This window comes from Mirounga leonina, unplaced genomic scaffold, assembly GCF_011800145.1.
Source record: "Mirounga leonina isolate KUSES-001 unplaced genomic scaffold, KU_Mleo_1.0 Mir_82, whole genome shotgun sequence".
NCBI classification, from domain to species: domain Eukaryota; kingdom Metazoa; phylum Chordata; class Mammalia; order Carnivora; family Phocidae; genus Mirounga; species Mirounga leonina.
Window position 1 is genome coordinate 11,787,799 of NW_023270825.1, and position 22,047 is coordinate 11,809,845.

At 37.1% G+C, this 22,047-nt stretch overlaps 1 protein-coding gene across 2 annotated transcripts in view; it reads left to right on the forward strand.

The window, feature by feature from the left end:
• TRIP11 (thyroid hormone receptor interactor 11) overlaps window positions 1-22,047 on the forward strand; it is a 65,159-nt gene that overhangs the window by 38,237 nt on the left and 4,875 nt on the right. For both annotated transcript variants that reach the window (XM_034993049.1, XM_034993050.1), the window contains exons 14-20: window positions 121-284; window positions 1,389-1,492; window positions 5,766-5,865; window positions 18,052-18,133; window positions 18,962-19,076; window positions 19,504-19,620; window positions 21,222-21,366. In XM_034993049.1, the coding sequence (XP_034848940.1) occupies window positions 121-284; window positions 1,389-1,492; window positions 5,766-5,865; window positions 18,052-18,133; window positions 18,962-19,076; window positions 19,504-19,620; window positions 21,222-21,366 (827 nt within the window). The remainder of the gene's footprint in view (window positions 1-120; window positions 285-1,388; window positions 1,493-5,765; window positions 5,866-18,051; window positions 18,134-18,961; window positions 19,077-19,503; window positions 19,621-21,221; window positions 21,367-22,047) is intronic.

Here is a 22,047-nt window from a genome sequence, read left to right on the forward strand (position 1 = left end):
GCCTGACGCAGGGCTCAATCTTAAAACCCTGAGATCATGACCTGAGCCGAAATCAGAAGTCAGATGCTTAACCAGCTGAGCCACCCAGGCACCCCTGACTTTTATTCTTTTTGTTGGAAGCCATCAGGCCAGTTTGCAGGTAGAGTCACTGCAGGAGCAATTGAATGTGGTCTCCAAGCAAAGGGATGAAACCACACTGCAGCTTTCTGTCTCTCGGGAGCAAGTAAAGCAGTATGCTCTATCACTCTCCAACCTCCAGATGGTACTAGAGCATTTCCAGCAAGGTGAGTTGTATGGTCAGTCTTTCAATGAAGAAAAATTATTGAGGCTATTGGGAATTCTGGCCTATCTTGGTGCTACTTTCAGATAGGCATGGGGAAATCTTTGAAAGGTTACCCACTTGTAGGAGGGAAAGATAAGTTGCCATCAACAAGTTAATGTAGACTCCTTTTACAGTTAAGATTAGAGAATGTGATATGCAGGAATTATTAAAGATATGTTTTAGTATCATATTATGACCAGTGAAGGTGAGAGTTGGGGAAGGTTAATAAGGATAACATAGGAAGGATGATCATGTGATAAAGAGGGGACCATGTAGAAGCAATACTTAGATTTTGAGATACTGGTCAGAGGTTAAATCTACTTCAGAGAGTTAATCATCAGTAATTACTGTCCTTTGAAATACTGATTGACTTGTTCTTAGCTGTTCACATACCTTGAGGTAACTACATTTTCTAGTCCAGGTGGAAAATATTTTTCTGGAGACACAGTAACAATGACCAGAGAGCAGTATTACTCTGATAACCAAGTATGCTTTTTCACATCTACCTGCCATCCTCACATTTACCTCCTTTACATCCTTCATTTTACCCATCTGTCTGTTTAATACACTCAGTAATGATTGGCAGTGAACTAACTGCTAGTAGGGGGCAAGTGATTGGGGGGATAAGAGGGTCATGAAGTAACGGGTTATAATTTTTGTGCCTAAGCAAAACTTTGAATTTGTACATATCTCGATCTTCAGGCTTACTCGTGGTTGAAATCTTGAATTTTAAAATAAGAATTCTCAAGGTCCATTGTATGTAATACTTACTAGAATGGACAGGTGTACAAAGTAGTATGGCTGTAGGGAAGGCTTTACCAAAGATGAAATATTTGAGTGGAGTTCTGAAGGGAGGGAAGAGTTTGCATGATGAACAGGGTAGAGAAGGATTTAGGCAGAGGAAAACTAATTTCTTTAATTCCAGCTCACATGCTCTAAGGCATATGTAATTTTCTTGTTGAGACATTTGAACTGTTTCTGTTGAATTCTTAAAATTTCAAGTGGTATAAAATTTAATTTTATCACACAATTGCAGAATAGTAATGTAGCTTTATTTTCTCTTTAGAGGAAAAAGCTATGTATTCTGCTGAACTAGAAAAACACAAACAGCTTGTAGCTGAATGGAAGAAAAAGGCAGAAAATCTGGAAGGAAAACTGATATCATTACAGGTTGGTTGAAATAATTTTCTCTTACAAATATTATTATTCATGAACAATTGCTTGTAGAATCTTTACCTTGAAATAATTTCCTAAACAATTTTAGTAAATACTCTGGTTACTTGTTACCCTATGCTGGGATGTAATGGTGAACAAGATATTCAGGACTTTCCCCATGTGGCTTATAGTTTAGACACAACAAATATGAGATGATGGGAAATTTTAATTCTTTAGCACAGATGAGTATTTTGGGGGCCACTAAAAAAATTAACACTTGTAACTTTATAATTTTCTCTTTTCAACAAGATATATTGGGCACCCTATTTCACATGGATTAAAATAAAGTATATTATCCTTTAGATCTTTTTCTTTTGCAGCATAATCCTTTAAAATATCTTTCTTTGTTACAGTTCATATGTAGAAAAATTATATATAAAATATAAATAAAATGAATCCCCATGAAGAGATGTGACTTGCTTTTAGAATTTAGGATGGGGCGCCTGGGTGGCTCAGTTGGTTAAGCGACTGCCTTCGGCTCAGGTCATGATCCTCGAGTCCCGGGATCGAGTCCCGCATCGGGCTCCCTGCTCGGCGGGGAGTCTGCTTCTCCCTCTGACCCTCCCCCCTCTCGTGTGCTCTCTCTCTCTCATTCTCTCTCTCAAATAAATAAATAAATAAAATCTTTAAAAAAAAAAAATTTAGGATGAACTTTTCTAAGTTATAAGTAGACTTTGTCGACACCTGATGGAAAGTAATAATATTTGTTTACCTGTCATTAGTGGTGAATATGCTGTTCAGCCCTATTAATATTCCTAATAAAGGAAGACATGTTTCCTTTAAAGTTTTGAAATTTTTATTAAATACTGAGTGGCTGCAAAACAGTATTTAGATAATACATATAAAATAAAAGAATAGCAGTACAGCAGGTACCCTCGTACTTGCCTACCCATTTTAAGAAGAAGAGTGTCACCTTTGGAGGTCCTGATGTACCCTCCATTTCTCATCTGTTTTGTTTTTTTTTTTAAGATTTTATTTATGGGGGTGGGGGGGGAGGGAAAGGGAGGTAGAGGGAGAGAGGGAGTGAGATATCACGAGCAGGAGGGCAGGGGCAGAGGGAGAAGCAGACTCCCCGCTGAGCAGGGGGCTCAATGTGGGGCTCGATCCCAGGACTTGGAGATCATGACCTGCGCCGAAGGCAGACGCTTAACCGATTGAGCCACCTAGGCGCCCTCTTATCCCCTTATCACTTCATAGAGAACCATGAGTCCAGAATGTTGTCTTTATGCACCCCCTGTTTTTTCTTTATGGTTTTATCACATGTATTTGCATCTCCAAATGATACAGTGTATGGTTTTGCATAATTTTGAACTCTGTAAATTCAGTAATTCTCCTGAAACTTGCTTTTTTCACTTGGTTACTATGTTCATGAGTTTTAGCTGCGTTACTGTGTGTTATGTGTGCATGGCTTATTATTTTCACCACTGTATTTATTGCATGAATGTATAATTTATCCATTTTACTGATAAAAGACCTTGCCATTATCTGCTATACAAACGGTGTGGTTCTGAACTTCCTTGTTTACATCTCCTGGTGCACATGCACGAGAGTTTCCTCCAGGCATGTATCTTGATCGGAATTGCTGAGTCCTGAGATCTATATGGGCAGTTTCAACTTTATACGATGATGGCGAGTTGTTTTATAGCAGTAGTGCTAATGTCTCCTGACAGTGGTGCATAAGAGTTCTTGGTCTGCATCCTTGGCAATACTTGGCATTATTAGAATTTTTAAAGTTTTTGCCGGTGTAGTGGGTAGGGCTGTTTTCTTATGGTTTTAATTTGCATTTGTCTGACTGAAAGATCAAGCATCTTTTAATATGTTCATTGACCATTTATGCTTACTTTCTGGTCAGTTCATTAATATGTTTAAAAAGATATTTTATCCACTACCTTTAGTTGTTTCTAGTGGGTCCAGAGTATGTTGTCTGTCATACCAATAGAAGTGCAGATCTTCTTTTTAAAGTAGCTTTATTTTTAATGTAAAATGTGACATATACTTAGAGAACAAATGAAGAAACTAAGAGGGAGTTAGTAAAAATAAAAGCTAAAATTGGTGAAATAAAACCCAAGCAAATGGTAGAAAGAATAATTAAGAATAATTAAGTCTAAATCTTAATTTTAGAAAAAGTCTTAGTGTAGTTTTGAGATTTAATAATTTTTTAATAATTTTTTTTTAAGATTTTATATATTGATTTGATAGAGAAAGAGCACAAGTAAGCAGAGCAAGAGGGAGCAGGCCCTTTGCTGAGCAGAGAGCCCAATGTGGGACTTGATCCCAGAACCCTGAGATCATGACCTGAGCCAAAGGCAGACGCTTAACCCACTGAGCCACCCAGGAGCCCCTGAGATTTAATAATTTCTTAAATAGAAATGCTGTGAGGTTAAAAAAAATTATTTGAAGATTTATTTAAATTTCCTTTATACTAAATTTCATTTTGTGGATTTGGAATATTAAATTTTTTATTTAAAATTTTTTGTTTCAGTCCCTCTGTGTATCAGTTAGGGTTCAACCTGAGAAGCAGAACCAGTAGGGAGGGGGTGTTGTGTGTACACACACACAGGCACACGCACATATTGATATGCCATATATAGATCGACATCTATGAGATTTATTATAAGGAATTGGCAGTGTGATTGTGGGAGTTGGTAGTCAAAATGGGAAGATCCCATCACAGGCATGGGCCAAAGTTGTTCTCCACAGATGGTCAAGAAAGAAAATCACAAGCAGGATATACGACTCTGTGGGAGGGGCTGAAGTTGCAGTCCGGCAGAAATTTTTTCTCTTTTTGGGGAAGGCTCATCCTTGCTTTCGAGGACTTTTAACTAACTCAGTCAGGCCCACTCTGATTATTCATGCCTTCCTTAAATTCAGCTGATTAGGGGCTTTGATTACATTTGCAAAATACCTTCACAGCAACATCTAGATTATGGTTGATTGAATAACCGGGGGCTATAGCTTATCTAAGATGACACATCAAAAAAAAAAAAACGGTCACTTTGATTCAAGATGGTAAAATTTGACCTAAAATTTACATGGGTGAATACTCTAAAATAGCCAAGAAAACTGTGTGAAAGAACCAACAGTGAGGAGTGGCTTCCTACTAACTATCAAAATAGAGCCATTAATCAATAGCATATTGACTAGATTAGTCAAACAGAAGGAGAATCCAGAAATAGAGCCTAGGATATATTTGAGAATTGAAAATGAAACCCTAAACTAATTTCAATTTAATGGGAAAAGGATGGATTATCTAACAAATGATGTTGCCACAGCTGGCTATCTATATGGGAGAAAATAAGATTGGATCCCTACCTTATACCATGTGTAAAAATAAATTCCAATTTTATTAAAGCTCAGATTCTCACCTGGGAGTGGTGCTGGAAATCTGGGGCTGTTTTTGCTCATTACAGTGACTGGATCTAGTGGGCAGGGGCCAGGAATGCCAGAATCGCACCCATTGAGAAACACTATTTGAAAGATGTAAATGTTCAAAACAAAACAAAAAACCTTGCCAGAAAATCTGGAAGAGTACATGTAGAGTCTAGGGGCAAGGAGGAACCTAACCAAGACTAAAACTCAAGAAGCTGTGAAAGCAGAGGAGGACGTGTTTAACTGTATACAGTGTTTAAATACTTTTACATGGCAAAAGGTATCATGCAGTCTGGCAAATAATACTTGCAGCGCTGGTGACAAAGCGTTCATGTCTACTCTACAAGGTGCGCTCAGAAACAGACAAGAGAAAGCTCAATAGAAAAATGGACAAGGTATGCAAAGAAGTTTTCACAGAAAGGCAGCTCTAGCTGTCCTGTAAACATGGAAAAATGCTCAAATTCACTAGTAGTTAGGGAAATAAAAAAATAATCAAGTAGTAATGAAATGTCATTTTATACCCATCAGACTTGCAAAAATTAAAAAGAATGTTGTATTTCTTGACTTTTTGTATCTGCCTTTTGTAGTGTTTATGCTTTTATTATTGTCACTTTTTAAAACTTTTGTCACCATATTGTCTTTTAGTGGCATCCTCTTTTTTATTTAGTTCTGAGGGAGACAGTATTGTGCTGTGAAGTATGGGCTCTGTCTTTGATACTTACTGTGTGAACTTGCCCAAGGTCACAGAAGCACAGCTTCATCAGCTGAACAGAAGAGGGTCGATTGACTTTGGCTTCCAGCTATGTAGTTTGTGAAATAGTTTTTGCATGCTGCTTTTTAATGAACTTCTCTTCCTCAGGAGCGTTTCGATGAAGCAAATGCTGCATTGGATTCAGCATCAAGACTTACAGAACAGTTAGATTTAAAGGAAGAACAAATTGAAGAACTTAAAAAACAAAGTAGGTGTTTCTTTCATTTTTTTCCCCCTACAACACTAGTGTTGAGTCAGATGTAGTCTTTTCCCAGACGTCCATGTAGTTGAGTGAGCCCAACTTCCACTGGGTGGGACTTCCATTTCCATCTCCCGTGACCAGCTTGCTTCAATTTTAATATGGTCCTAGTGAAACCAGAGTCGAAAGTTGGCCCTGGCTGTCCAGTTAAGTTTCCTGCATATGGAGGCAATCCAGTTGTGTTGGTTGTCACCCTACTGACCATCATTGGGAAGTGATTTTACTGACCTGATTTTTTATGGCTAGGACTTCTCTCTGTTCATTCTGTGTTCATCCAGGGGATGTAGTAGGACAATATTCTCAAGAGTAACTTCTTGTGGAATGAATGTGTGAGTATAACTAGCTCTTTATGATTATAGATGGTGCTTTACATATAGGCACTCATTATGTGATTGTGTGATGCTGGTAAGATATAAGCCTTGCCAATTCCCTAAGGTGAGCCTATGCTTAGCATTATCAGTTGGGCCTCAAGTAATCAGGTGGTTCATAATGCTTTGTTGAATCTAACAGCTGACTAAGATTGCATGTCTCTGTTTAATCTCGGATTTAAAGGTCCCTGGAAGTTGAGCTATTCTAGAGCTGTATTCAGTAGGTAATGATATAAGGTGATCATGGAACCTAGAAATGTACCACCTTTGGGTATCTGGGTTGGGCACAGTAAGTGCCAAGGCACGTAATTAAGGAATTAAGTGCTACTTAACATAAAATAGAAATTAGAAATAGGCAAAATTAGGAGATGGTACAGCAGAGATGCTGTCAGATGACAGAAACAGTGACTTGGACAATAAGGAGACAAACAAGCAGGAACCCCTGATGCATGGGTACCAATGGATGAGCCAGAGGAAGTTGTCCTGAATCTTAACAGCAGAGAGCAGATGAGAGATTTTTAGAACTACAAAAAAAATAAGCTACATCATGTGAGGTAGGTGTCCTCAAGATAGTTTGATTCTGAGCAAATTACTGCCTGCCCTTTCTCAGACTTGGCCAGCCTTGGAACTCTAAATCTCCTGGGGGGCCAGAAATGGGCAGCAAGTAAACGATTACATATTGAGTATCATGGGCGTTTTATGTAACATATATTGCGTTATATGTAGTCTTCTCTTATTTACTCTTCACAGGCATTTCTAGAGAAGGTGATATGAGTTTCATTTTATAAGTCAAAGAAACTGATATTTGAGCTCTGATCTTCTTACCCTTGACCAAAGCTCATGATGTTTCCATGTTACTTTATTTTGTCCTGTCAGGAAAATGGTTATTTATAGTCTGACTTGTATTTTGTTCTGTGTATCTCCATCTCCTTTAAAGATAGGGCAGCATCCTTTATACTGTGCCCTAAATGTTGATATGGTTGCTCTTATGGGGAGGCAGTATTTATTGGGAAAATGCCAGAGCAACTATAGCATTATCTGCAGACATGGCCAACCCAGAGAAGAATTAGCCAGAGAATTGATAGCGTAGGGTAGTGGAAGTGAACTAATGGAAGTGAACAGTATTCTGAGCCAACTCATTGGTCGTCCTGTGACACCCCGATGCTCTGTGGCATGCTGCTATATAATGTTTAAGGCCACATCCCTTTTTAGATACCTACCTGAGTCATTTCCAGTAGATGATGCTAAGATAAAGAATTCTGTGACTTATTGTAGTTGGTAAATATTATCAGAGTCCCTGCACTACTTAGTACTTGTTCAGGCACTGAGTTAAACCCCCAGTAGTAGAATATTTCAGATTTAGATTATATCTGACAAGATTTAGAGGTCCCTATTGATATAAAAAAATGACAATTACCATTCAGTGTAAATGTATAGAAACTGTGGACTCGTTTTATGGGGTAAATATTAGCTGCAGGAAACTGATTATGCTTCCACAACTGGCGTTTGGGAGGATGGGCAAGAGGCCAGTGTCGCACAGACAGGAAGGGGAGTGAAGAGACCGTTCTGTCATGTCTTTAAGTCATTCTTGTCATTTACATTCTTGTCTTCTTAACGATGTTTTCTTTTGTTACTTCAGTGCTTAATATTGCTTTTATATCTGTAAACACAAATGTGATTTTATTTTCTCAAAGCTGCACTCTTGATTTGATAATATAAATAAACCTTGATTGGCTTGGTTGTTTCAAAAGAATCACTGTATATTTTCTTTCATAGATCATTAAGTACTTTAAATGTTGATTGATGTTGTAATACTGTATTTTATTTTTAACGCGAAACTTGGCCAGACAGCGAAAATATTTGCCAGGAGAAACAATTTTGAAAGAGACAGATTGGCTTTTGTTGCAAGAAAGTACATGGAGACTTAAATTGTAGAAGCAAAGTATTGTTTTATTTCTAAGCATCTGTAGACTGATGATTAGTTGATATGCAGTTTCAACATTTAAACAATATTGGGAAACTTACTTTAAAAGTGGTATTTTATTCAAAATGCTTGGTTATGCTCTTGCTACCAGAGATGAGATGATTCGTTCTGGTCAAACATACGAAAAGGGAGCCATTACATACACCACCAATATTAAAGCAGTAGATCGTTGATGATTTCACTCATTCTTAGAGTACACAGTTGTGTATGTACTTGGAACTATGGTTCTAGGTTCAGGTATTTACAGGCCTTGTATGAAAAGTCTGAAGATACCTTATCAGGCATTAAGTAATTAATGAGAACCGGCTACCTGGCCTCATGCTAGATGCTGTGTGAGTGAGATAGGGAGTAACACATGGCGTAGATCCAGCATAGGTTCACAGCGTAAGATAGTGGTGCACAGCAGCAGTCACAAGACATGCTTATTGACCTCTCCCAAGAATCTCCTTGAGTGTCAGGGGCATTCCATGGAGGAAAGGAACTTGAGTAGAGCCCTAAACTAGTAGGAAGATTTCACCCCTAAAATATAAGAACTTCTGTCTCCCTTCCCTGCATGACCCCCTTTCCCCATGAAATAATAAGAAAAGGAAACCCTAAGATCCTATAGGTGCTATATTTTAATAGATAATGTGTCTGGTAGAAGAAATACTGCTTTCCTTCCTACTGGAAATTATTATCATTTTGCCTGAAAGTGTTTTTGTTCAATATGGTTCCAAAGACTCACTTCACACACCAATCCTGTATTACTGATTTTTCAAACTTAAGATGCTAGTCCTCTGTGAAGCAGATAGGAGGAGTCTTTCTTTCACTATTTTGAGTTGATCAGAGTTCAGAATTTCTTTGGAATTGTCATACATGGGAAAATGCACACCTATGGAAACCTAGACTACAGCTGAACCATTAAAAGAGGTCTCATCTTGCTGTATTTATGGCCAGACTTGACATTTTACTTCTTTCACTTCTTGTTCTCTACCATCGTCCTTGAGATAAATTCCTGCCTAAATGAAAATGATTGGATAAAATTGGAAATAGCACAAAATAGTTCTCATTTTGATAACAATTATTTTATGATACACAGAAATAAGCTTTCATAAACAATACAAATTTAGATTCTAGCTTCGGGAGTATCTTTTGGTATGTCTGCCACTACAGAGCTGCGCCTTGAAGGATCCCATACTGATTTTTTGGTTTTTTTTTATTGTTAGTTTCTTAAGATTTCTTAGAGCAGTTTTAGGTTTGTGACAAAGTTGAGAGGGAGGTACAGACATTTCCTATATAACCCCTTCCCCCTGTTACTAACATCATTTACCAGAATGGTACTTTTTTTTTTTTAATTTTTAACCAAGGATGAACCTACAGTGATACATCATCATCACGCAAAGTCCACAGTTTACCTTAGGGTTTACTCTTGGTGTTATATAGTCTATGGGCTTGGGCAAATGTATAATCAATTACAAAATTATAGTATCATGCAGAGTATTTTCACTGCCCTAAAAATCCTGTGTCCCTTCTGTTCATTTTTTCCTCACCCCCTCTGCACCGTCACCTCTGGAAACTACTGATCTTTTTACTGTCTCCATAGTTTTGTCTTTTCCAAAACATCATAGAGTTGGAATCAGACAGGATGGAGCTTTTTCAGAGTAGCTTCTTTCCCTTTGTAATAATGCATTCACGGTTCCACCATGTCTTTTCATAGTTTGTTAGCTCATTTCTTTGTAGTGCTGAATAACATTCCATTATCTGGATGGACCACAGTTTATTTATCCATTCATCTGCTGAAGGACTTCTTGGCTGCTTCCAGGTTTTGGCAGTTATGAGTAAAGCTCCTGTAAACATCTATGTGCAGGTTTTTGTGTGGACGTAAGTTTTCAGCTCCTTGGTGTAAATACCAAGGAGTGCAATTGCTGGAACGTATGGTAGTTTTGTAAGAAAGTGCCAAACTGCCTTCCAAAGTGGCTGTCCCATTTTGTATCCCTGCCAGCAGCATATGAGAGTCCCTGTTGCTCATCCCCACCAGCATTTGCTGGTGCCGGAGCTCCAGTGCACCATTCTAGTAGGTGTGCAGTGATAGCTCGTTTTAATTTGCAGTTCCCTGATGACATATGATGTGGAACATCTTTTCATGTGCCAATTTGCCATATGTATATCTTCTTTGGTGAAGCTAAGGTTTTTGGCCCACTTAAAAAAAATTTTTTTTTAAAGAAGTTTTGGTGACTGCTTTTTAAAAAGTCTGTAAGTTGAGAATGGAAAATTTCCTTACAGTGTTTTTGTTTGTTTGTTTTTTTGAAGAAAATCTAGAAGAGCGGGTGCCTGGGTGGCTCAGTTGGTTAAGCGACTGCCTTCGGCTCAGGTCATGATCCTGGAGTCCCGGGATCGAGTCCCGCATCGGGCTCCCTGCTCGGCAGGGAGTCCGCTTCTCCCTCTGACCCTCCTCCCTCTCATGCTCTCTGTCTCTCATTCTCTCTCTCTCAAATAAATAAAATCTTTAAAAAAAAAAAAAGAAAGAAAGAAAATCTAGAAGAGCATATAAAATAAGCTCGGTAAACCTAGTGTAATATGAAGCATAAAAATGTTTTAAAACTACACATATAAAGGAGGTTTAAAATGTTTTTCATGGAACTACCTTTATGGTGCTGGATGGTGGAGTTTTTATTTTAAATGAAGACATTCCGTTTTCCAGGACATGATTTATACAAGAAAACATATAATGTCCTGTTGAACATAGGCCAAATACATTCCCAGACGCTTTGTTACCCAAACCTTTTGAGGGATTTCTTTATAGATGTTTTTGGCAGAAGTGGTGATTTTAGAGGAAACATATAAGAAATACCAGATGCAGTTTTCTGAATTGCCATAAATGGTTAAAAAATTATTTGTGATGATATAAACATCTGGGTATACTAGACAATGCCAGGACTTTAGTTAAGAAAAAAGTTTACATCAATTAGATGAATAACTAAGCCATTTTAAACTTAATAGTTATATTTTATTTATTTTATTTTTTTAAATTTTATTTATTTATTTGACAGAGAGAGACACAGCGAGAGAGGGAACACAAGCAGGGGGGAGTGGGAGAGGGAGAAGCAGGCCTCCCGCGGAGCAGGGAGCCCAATGCGGGGCTTGATCCCAGGACCCTGGGATCATGACCTGAGCCGAAGGCAGACGCTTAACGACAGCCACCCAGGCGCCCCCTTAATAGTTATATTTTAAATGTGTGTTTTATTAATTCTTCTAAAGTACAAAGGAAAAAATAAATTATGTAGAGATGGGGATGTTTTGAGTTATTATGTTTTGTGTATTTTCCCTCATATGGACAGAGTCAGAACATAAATCATTTATTCTTTTTGTCCTGTGTTCTGTTCTTCCCAGATATTCTCCTTTCCTAGAGGAAAATCAATCATTCTTTAATTTACTTATCAAAAATGCATTGTTTCTTGCTATGTACCCAGCACTGAAATAGGCACTGGAGATACAGAGATATAGGGGACTGGTGCTTTCAGGAGGCTTAGAGTCGGACAAGAAGGGGAAGGTTACATGTAATCACATACATGCAACCAGTTGTTTCAAAAGGAGGAACAATTCATTCTACTTGGTGATGGTGATATGGAAGGGTAGAGAAGGCTAGTGAACGGTATACTTGACCTCACTTGAGCTATGAAATAGGTACAGCTAAGCAGGCAGGAGTTGGGGAAACAGCATTCTAGATAGAGGGAGAAATTCATATAAATCTATGCAGTTTAATCCGGAAACTGGTGGATCTGGTGGACTGGTAATGACCAAAGGGGAGGTGGTGGTGGAAGTGGGTTGTTATGTGGAGAAATGAAACTATAAGTATGGATCACAAACATAAATTATAAACTGGGGCCCAAGAAATTATATAAGAGAACAAATTGGACCAAGTAGAGAGAGTGGTGAATTGAAGAGTTTCTTAGGGAGACAGCAAATTCTCGGCTCCATCTGACTGTTGCCATGCAGGCCTGTGGGGCCCAGTGTTGCCAAATCTCCAGATCTTTCAAGAGACACGGGAAATGTAGACTTTCATGTGAAATATTCCAATTTTTTTTTATGCGATACCAAATTTAAAACACCCTGTGTGGGCTGAAAAAACATTTCTTTGGGCCAGATTTAGTCCATGCCATTTGCAACAGGGAGCTTTCAGAAATGAGTTGAGGTTCAGTCATAAGCCTAGAAAGCCTTTTGTCATTATTTTCTATAATGGTGATGATATTCAGTAAGTGGCAAAATTATTATAATGGCTTTACTTTTCTCTGACAAAATTGCAGCCCTTTTGGGATATGGCTGGTCTGTGTGCACCTTTTAAAATTATGTAATTTGATTCACAATATTCAGTCTTTAAAAAAATTTTGTTTCGATATGGAAAAATGCAGTACAAATTATCTGAATTCATACTAAAGGATTGAGGGAGGAGGGGGAGAGGGAAAATAAATTTGATCTGGTTACATTAAAGATATTTATATAAGACCTGTTGTAAATGCACATAGTAACTCTAATTGTACAAATAATCCAAGAGACCTCAGTGTTGCTATTTTAATGGAGTCACAGATTCTGATGTAGTGAAATTCAAATTAATGAGCTTATATTGTATTAATGTCTTTTCATGTGAGTTCATTGCTAGGAAGTGGAATTTAAAAAATTACTTTTCATTCATCAATTATTAATTACAGTTAGGGAATGAGAAAGCACTCACCATGTACTTCAGACCTTAAAATTCTATGATATGGTTGAAAAGAATTGAGTTAAAAGATAAAGCAGTTGCCAGTATGTCTTAACTTCAAATGTTGAATATAAAATGCCTTTTTTTTTTTTAAAGATTTTATTTATTTATTTGAGAGAGAGAGAATGAGAGAGAGCACATGAGAGGGGGGGAGGGTCAGAGGGAGAAGCAGACTCCCTGCCGAGCAGGGAGCCCGATGCGGGACTCGGTCCCGGGACTCCAGGATCATGACCTGAGCCGAAGGCAGTCGCTTAACCAACTGAGCCACCCAGGCGCCCCTAAAATGCCTTTAAAAAGTATTATTTGGTGTTTATAAAGAAATCGATCTTGTAGAAGTTGAAATTCTGTGATAAAAAGATCATCTAATTTCTAGCCTTTGATTATATTTAATTAAATGAAGAGGCTAAGCTTCCTTATATTGGATTTAATGTATTAAGATTCACATTTATTTTTTAGGTAGCTAGTGCAAGTAAGACATTAGACCCAGTTTATTTACCAACCTATCTATAAATGAAATCATCTTCTAACATTTTTTCTTCCTTCTCTTGGCTCCTTGTTTCGTAAAGAGGACAAGACAAAACGGAGGCAAAATTATCATTGTTAATAGTAACTGAAATGATACATTATTGGTATTGTTTAGGGGTAAAAGATGAATTCTTTAGTTATTTTAAGAGATCAGATGAGTGAGTACTAATGCTTAATATAGCACTTCACTGTTTAGAAAAGTCACATTTAATCAGTAGATTGAAAATCCTTTGAGATTAAGCATGCATATTTTACAAAATAGGCAACAGCGTCTGGCCCTGGTGAAAGGACTGTGACTCATATGCAGGTCTTCTGACCCTCAAGTCCTGTTCCAATCACCTTTCTTTTCTCTGTCAGGTGACTGTTAAATAAATCTGACTTGAGTGTTGTCCAAGGGAGCTAAGTCATGCAACAGCCAGATGACTTTGTAAGGAGTGTGACTTAATTTTATGATGTGCTCTGAAGACAGTATGATAATGCAGTGTTACTAATCACAAATAAAATGTAAAGTTATGATGGACTTATTTGTTGTAGTCAGTACATTTTAATGTTCAGTTTTGATTTTAAATCAGTGGTGAGGGCCGCAGTGTCCTCTCTAGGCATTATGGAGAAGAGGCTGTGATATGGCAGGTTTTAGGATGGCATATATTTAGAGTAACTCTTCCCCTAAACTAGACTAACTCTCAGTTGCTTTATTGCTCAACTTTAAAGCGTATCCCCCTGCCTTTTATTTTCTTTTTTTAACTTCCAAAGAATTATTTTGGCATGTTAGATTATTTCACAGGGATATTATATTTGGCTAAAAACCCATTTCTGAATAACCGTTATTTTGTCTGCCCATATAAATACAGTTCTGATTTCAAATTGTGGTTTGAATTAGTGTTCAGTTTTTGTGGAGAAATATTCAGAATCTCTGATGGGAGGAAAATAAGGGTGCCTGGAGAAAAAGAGAAGTCTGTAGGGACCTTTGAAGTCAGTATTTGACTTTCTTTTCTAAACCTTTCCTAGTTAATACCATTCTTCCAAGCCCTCCCTCCAAATTCTGAGGGTTTCTTCATAGACTTTAATATCAGAATATGTTTAAACTCCTACTTGAACTTGAAACAGCCCTCGTATGCCTGCAAGGATATGCAGGGTTATCAGTTCTCTATCACATTAGTTTAGGACTAACTTGTATTCTGATGAGTTTAAGAAATTTTTATTCTATAATTTTGGCTGTTAGGCTGTTTTGACCCTACCTTTCAGAACAGAGATTTTAATCAAAATTATATTAATGAATTTCATCAAGAAGATATCTTTGACTTGAACTCTATTTTTATTTATTTATTTGTTTGTTTGTTTATTTTACGATTTTATTCATTTGACGGAGAGCACAGGCGGGAGAGTGGGAGCAGGAGAGGGAGAAGCAGGCTCCCCGCTGAGCAGGGAGCCCAATGCAGGGCTCAGGACCCTGGGAGCACGCCCTGAGCTAGAAGCAGACACTTAACTCATTGAGCCACCCAGGCACCCCGAACTTTATTATTATTTTTTTTTAAAGATTTATTTATTTTGAGAGAGAGAGAATGGGGGGTCCAGGGCAGGAGAGATGAGGGGCAGAGGGAGAGAATCTCAAGCAGACTCCCTGCTGAGTGCAGAGCTGGATGCGGGACTCAGTCCCAGGACCCCAGGATCATGACCTGAGCTGAAATCAAGAGTAAGATGCTAAACTGACGGAGTCACCCAGACGCCCCTTGATTTGAACTTTATTAATAGAGATTTCTTGATCTGTTTTTTTATAGAGCAAAATTAAATTTTTCTAATTTATTAAACTTTTAATCAGAGCAAAATCAACTCTTTGCTCTATGAATTTTACTCTGAAGATTTTGATCATTCAGTTTTATCTTCCTTTTCTTTTTTTAATAAGAGACAGTATACTGTAGTGGTTATATTCTGGTTATGCTCCAAAGCAGGGCTGTCCAATAAAAATATAATGCAGGCCACATGTATAATTTACTAATGTTTAATAGCCATGTTAAAAATAAAAAGATACAGGTGAAGGTAATTTTAGTAATATTTTATATAGCCCAGAATATTATTATTTTGATATATAATCAATATAAAAAATCATTAATTTTGGAAGAAAGTAGATGGAGATCTGAGAAAGGGAAGGTGGAGGTAAATTTGACCTCTCTTTCTCTGCTACCTTTCCGTAGTGGGGGAGGATGAAACAGAAGACTGTGCCCATCATTACTCCGGCTCTTACTGTAGTTCATGAGTGGGATGGTTAATTCAGAACATCGACAAGATACTAATTTACTTGCTGTTCTTCCTCTGAATAGTTGAGAATTCTATTTACATTCAGAATGTAGTAATAGAAAGGGCCCAAATAGCACCATGTGTTCGTAGTATTTATGTGCACATTAAGAATCTAAAATGGCTTTTACTGACTCAGACTTTAATAGTAATCTTGTTCTCTCTCTCTCTTTTTTCTTAATGTCCAAGCTTAAATTCCTACTGGAAAGACAGGAAAGGAAACGTTTGTAGTAGATTTTCCAAACACAAACCTTGCTTTTATAATATGGTTATGGCAACCATCTCTATTTTGGTAAAGTTAGCCTATTATATGAATTACATTTTGCAATTTAGATTTTTGCAATTTAGAAGAACCACAAGCCATTGCAAACAATTAAACTGGACATTTTTGTATATACACTTAGTACTTTATTTTTTTTTTAAAGATTTTATTTATTTGTTTGAGAGAGAGAGAAAGAGAGAGAGCACATGAGAGGGGGGAGGGTCAGAGGGAGAAGCAGACTCCCCACTGAGCAGGGAGCCCGATGCGGGACTCGATCCCAGGACCCTGGGATCATGACCTGAGCTGAAGGCAGTCGCTCAACCAACAGAGCCACCCAGGCGCCCCTACACTTAGTACTTTAAATAAGAATATTACGCATTGTGCAAGGCAGATTGAAAACATAAAGCAGATGGACCTGGCCTAATCTGTAGGGTTTAGAGAAAACTTTGAGGAAGTGACCTACAAACTTAGATGTGAAGGTGAATAAGAGTTAATAGGCGGTCCTGATGGAAAAGAACTTTTCAGGTAGAAGAAAAAATACCTGCAGAAGTCTTTAGTAGGAATTGAGAGTCCAGAAATAAACCATACATTTCTCATCAGTTGGTTTTCAACAAGGGTGCCAAAAAAATAGTTTTTTCAACATACGGTGCTGGAACAACTGGATATCTACATGCACAAGAACGAAATTGATCCCTTACCTCACACCATGCATGAAAATGAACTCAAAATGGATCACAGACCTGCATTTTAGAGTTAAAATTATAAAACTTTTAGAAGAATACACAGGAATAAATTTTTGTGATGTTGAATCAGGCATTGATTCCTTTGATGTGAATCTAAAAGCACAGGTAACAAAAGAAAAAAGTTGGCCCTCATCAAAATTAAAAACTCTTGTACTTCAAAGATAGCATCAAGAAAGCAAAAGGACAGCCCACAGAATGGGGGAAAATGTTTGTGAGTCCTATATCTGACAAGGAGACTTGTATCCAGCTACCACCAGGAAAAGGCAGCATAATTCAGAGTAGTTTTATGGAAAGAGGTCGGAGTCTAGTGTTTGGATTGGAGTGTTTCTTGATTTGAAAAGTAGAGCACTGCTGCAGAGCAATCTCTTCATTTCTTTCAGAACCAAACTTGTAATCTAGCTTGGGTAAGCATCTCCTTCAGCTCAAATTATCCACTTCTGAGGTGACAGGTATCAGAGCTCGCTGGGTCTGGCTGAGAGTGCCTTCGTCTGGGAATTGTTGGCCCCGTGGCACAGTTGGATTTATGAACAGGGTATCTCCTGTTGTAATACTAGACTTTGCCTGTAACACTGCTTGGATTCCAGCTGTTCCACCAAGATTTTACAGATTTAAATAAGAATCATAAAATAGTCCAGCATTCTTCTGAATTAGTCACATAAGCTATCGTTATTTTGATTAGTAGGTTAGAACCAGTGATCTGAATTGGGTTTTGCAACCTATATACCTCAGAATACTTTGTCCTATGAGCTGCACCCCGAGCTGTGCTCTCAGTTGTATTAAATACTCTTCCTAGCTCACCAAAAACCAGAGTCCAGCCAGGAAAATGGAAAAGGAAAATCTAAAATTGTCCTTTCCATTTCTCCCCCATTAAAGAGTGGCTCTGGAAATGTTTTATGCACGGAAGCAGTGATGAAAAATCTTTTGCTATTAAGTTTCTGAAGAGAATGAAAACCCTTTTTCAGTTTTTAAATTTTCTGTTAAAGAATCAAATACTTTATTGGGGATAAACTGTGTGAATAAAGGCATAGTCTGGCTGCCAGGTAATTTCTATACCAGAAAGCCCAGTTCTTGAACCAAAGAAGAGATGGAAGTTATTAAATATTACTAATTAGAATAAGTGTACATATTCAAAATTTATAGGAAAGATGTTATAAATCTCATTATATATTCATCCAGGCTATTTTAATCAGTTTAATGACTATCTTTATTCACATGTTTTAAAACAGATGAACTCCGACAAGAAATGCTGGATGATGTACAAAAGAAATTGATGAACTTAGTAAACAGCACAGAAGGAAAAGTGGACAAGTATGCTCTCTGCCTTTTAACTTTTATGTATTTTATGGAGATTACCTTTACAGTAAAAAGAGCTTCTACATGTAGATGTTTATATGTGATTAAGTTTTTAAAAAGCCTTTTCTTGTATGGTGATGAGATGTAGGTCGTTTTCATGAGGAGTCAGTAGAATAACTTCTCTTGGTTTTTCAATGGATTTTTCCCAGCTCAAACTCTTTTTCTTAAAACCATGTGGAAGAGAGTTAAAACATCACCATAATAGGAAGTACGTAGAAAATAAAAAGTTTTATTCTTAGCATTCTTTTGAACTCTCTCTACCTGTCCTTAAAGAACATACCTTGCTTCAGTGCTTTAGGTCTGAAACCTAGGTATATATGTAACATATCATTAATATTTGAAAGATTTAGATATTATTAGCAAATTTTTAATAAATGTGAGCATGGGCGTAGATGCACACCTGTGAAGCACAAGAGCTGTCCTCACCATTTGAGGTGGGGAGGGAGACATTGGGAGTATCTTAAGGCAGAAGCCAGACAGACACTGAGAGTCACTGAGCACCATCTCAGTGGATTGATTTGGTTGGAGAAAGTAAGTGGGTAATAACTGATGTTTTAAAAGGTATGCATTTTTAGATTGTTTGAAATGTCTTTGATTAGACTTGTCAAGAGGTTTTTTTTTTTTTTTTTTAAGTACCTCAAAATATTTTGTTGTTTAGTGGTTTCTTGGTAACTTTTTAAAGTATAATAAATATGTATATGTTTAGTGTTTATTGTGTGGGTACACTAAATATGGGGATAACTTTTGAGTTAGCCTGAGCTGTTTCTGCCTTTATTTTCACAGAATCCTAATGAGAAACCTCTTCATTGGACATTTCCACACGCCAAAACATCAGCGCCACGAGGTGCTACGATTAATGGGGAGCATCCTGGGTATCAAGAGGGAGGAAATGGAGCAGGTAACTGAACGATGGAAAGTCATTCTGAATATTTTTATAACTCAGATAGTGGCATCATATAAAAGTGTCTTCTTTTACTCTATATTATAGAGCTTTTCCTTTTTCTCAGTAATGTGGAAATGGACCTGTTCATACTACCATGAAGAGGTAGATTTGTTCAGCTTGTGTAATACTAGTTTTGTCACTTATAAGTCACGTCTCCTGTCAAAATGCTAAGTTTTGAGACATGACAAGCTTCAACTCTGATTTGAGATCGTGCTTAGGATGACATTTTATTGTATGTGTAGCCTCTCCCAGTAAGAAACGTTTACTAGGAATTGGACTTGAAAAGCATAGTGTGCTACCATCTGAAATCAAGTAAAAATAGTTCTTATTTTTTTCTTTTCTTGTATTGATAAAACTTTTCTGTTTTAAAATAATCTTTTAGTTGCTTCATGGAGATCAGGGTGGTGTTACCAGGTGGATGACTGGGTGGCTTGGAGGAGGATCAAAAAGTGTCCCCAACACGCCTCTGAGACCAAATCAACAATCTGTGCTTAATAGCGTAAGCGCCAATTTTATTCTTGCTCTGATATGAGTGGTCAGATGGATGTGCCTCGCATTCATGTGTGAAAATCACATTTCTTGTTTAGGCTATTTTATTATACAGCCCTTTTATTTTGGAGTTGTGGAAACTGAGATCCAGAGAGGTGATTAGCTTAAAGATAATAAGCCAGTTTATTTATTTTATTTTATTTGTTTATTTATTTTTAAAGATTTTATTTATTTATTTGACAGAGAGCACAAGCAGGGAGAGGGGCAGAGGGAGAGGAGGAGCAGGCTCCTTGCTGAGCAGGGAGCCCGATATATGGGACTCAGTCCCAGGACCCTGGGATCATGACCTGAGCTGAAGACAGATGCTTAACCGACTGAACCACCCAGGCACCCCATTAAGCCAGTTTAAATAAATTTATTGCATATATGTTTTATTTTAGCTTTTTATTTATATAGTACTTTTGTTTTTCAAAGTATTAAGTATTTTTATATTTGATCATGCTGCTATAGGCACAGCATCATTTGTCTTACTACTAAATTATGAAATTCTTAAAGACAGAGGCTTTATTTTATGCATGTTTGTATCTACCTGGTCATTCAGCACTTAACTTACTGAGCACCTGCTGTGTACCAGACTGTTCTCAACTTTGGGGATGCAGCAGCAAACCAGAAGACCAAGTGCCTGCCCTCAACAAACTTACATCTTGGCAGGAAGAAGTAGTTAATAAACATGAAAACACAGTGCCTGGTAGTCTGAATGAACATTAATAAATAGAGTAGCTCGGGACACCTGGCTGGCTCATTTGGAAGAGCATTGACTCTTGATCTCAGGATCATGAGTTCAAGCCCCACATTGGGTGTAGAGATTACTTAAATAAATAATAAAAACTAAAAAACTAAAAATAAATAAACTGAGTAGCTCTGTGAATTATGTGGAGTTTGCTTCTTTATTTTACTTTGTTTTTTAATAAAGAAGAAACTGAGGATAGGCAATATACCCAGAGCTGGTTGAAGATAAAAAATACCCTAGTTTAAATCAGATGGCATGAAATTTATTTTAAAGGAGAGGTCTAGGGTTGCCTGGCTGACTCAGTCGGTGGAGCAGGGGTTGTGGGTTCGTGCCCCATGTTGGGTGTAGAGATTACTTAAAAATAAAATCTTACAAAAACAAAGGAAAGGTTTACACTACATTATTTTAATCTGATAATATTACTGGTGAGCTTTTGCTATATTCATTGATTAAATATGACTTTTAATACTTGTTTTTGATGCTGTGTTTCATGTCCATGTAAATAGAACTAAAATGATTTAAGACGATGTCTTAAGTGCCATCAATGGCAAGAAATTTGTCATCAGGTAGCTAATTATGACTAAGGTTTGTAACAAATGTTATCATCAAACATTATTGATTATATTGCTAAAGGTTTTAATTGATAAACGTAACTAAAGCACTAGTAGTTTTAATGGTTCATAAAGCTTAATTATAAAGAAATGATTCAGAAGGCATGATTAGTTTTTGATATTTAATTAGAGTAGCTGATACATTTTTTTGGTTGTAATAAGTATAATTTAATATCTGCCTAATATATAACCCAAATATTATTTCCTTAGTCTTTTTCAGAACTTTTTGTTAAATTTCTAGAAACAGAATCTCATCCATCTGTTCCACCACCAAAGCTTTCTGTTCATGATATGAAACCTTTGGATTCACCAGGAAGGAGAAAAGTAGTTACAAATGTACCAGAAAGTTTTAAAGGTAAAACCAGATATTTATTTTTTCTACAATTTAAAAAATTGAATGTGTAATTTATGATTATGTTTTACCGTGATCTTAACTAAATTTTTAGTGTTTTTGAAAATGTGCAGTGACTTCTTCCAAAATTCCAACAAAGCATTAGATTTTGGCTTCATATATTCTGTAGCAGTCCGATACTTAATTAGCTTAGATTAACCTAAACAATATGAAATATTTTTCCTTTGTATATTGAAATAATTCTTCTCTCTGCATAAGCCACTTTGAATTATTCTTGGAAGTGCTGGTGAACCAGTAAACCTTTGTTTGGTCATCTGTTTTTCTTTCATACTAATGGTGCTTATTGCTAAATTAGAGTTAAAAATGTAGTTTATATTCAGATTGTTTCAGTTTCTCTGTTATAAATATTGCTGTGATGAACATCCTTGATAAATTTTTGCACACATCCTTAAATGTTTCCCTTAAGATAAATTTTTGAAAGTATACTTACATGTAGACATTTCTTTTTTTTTAATTTCTTTTTTTTTTTTTTAAGATTTTATTTATTTGTGAGAGAGAGAATGAGATAGAGAGAGCATGTGAGGGAGGAGGGTCAGAGGGAGAAGCAGACTCTGCTGAGCAGCAAGCCTGATGTGGAACTCGATCCCGGGACTCCAGGATCATGACCTGAGCCGAAGGCAGTCG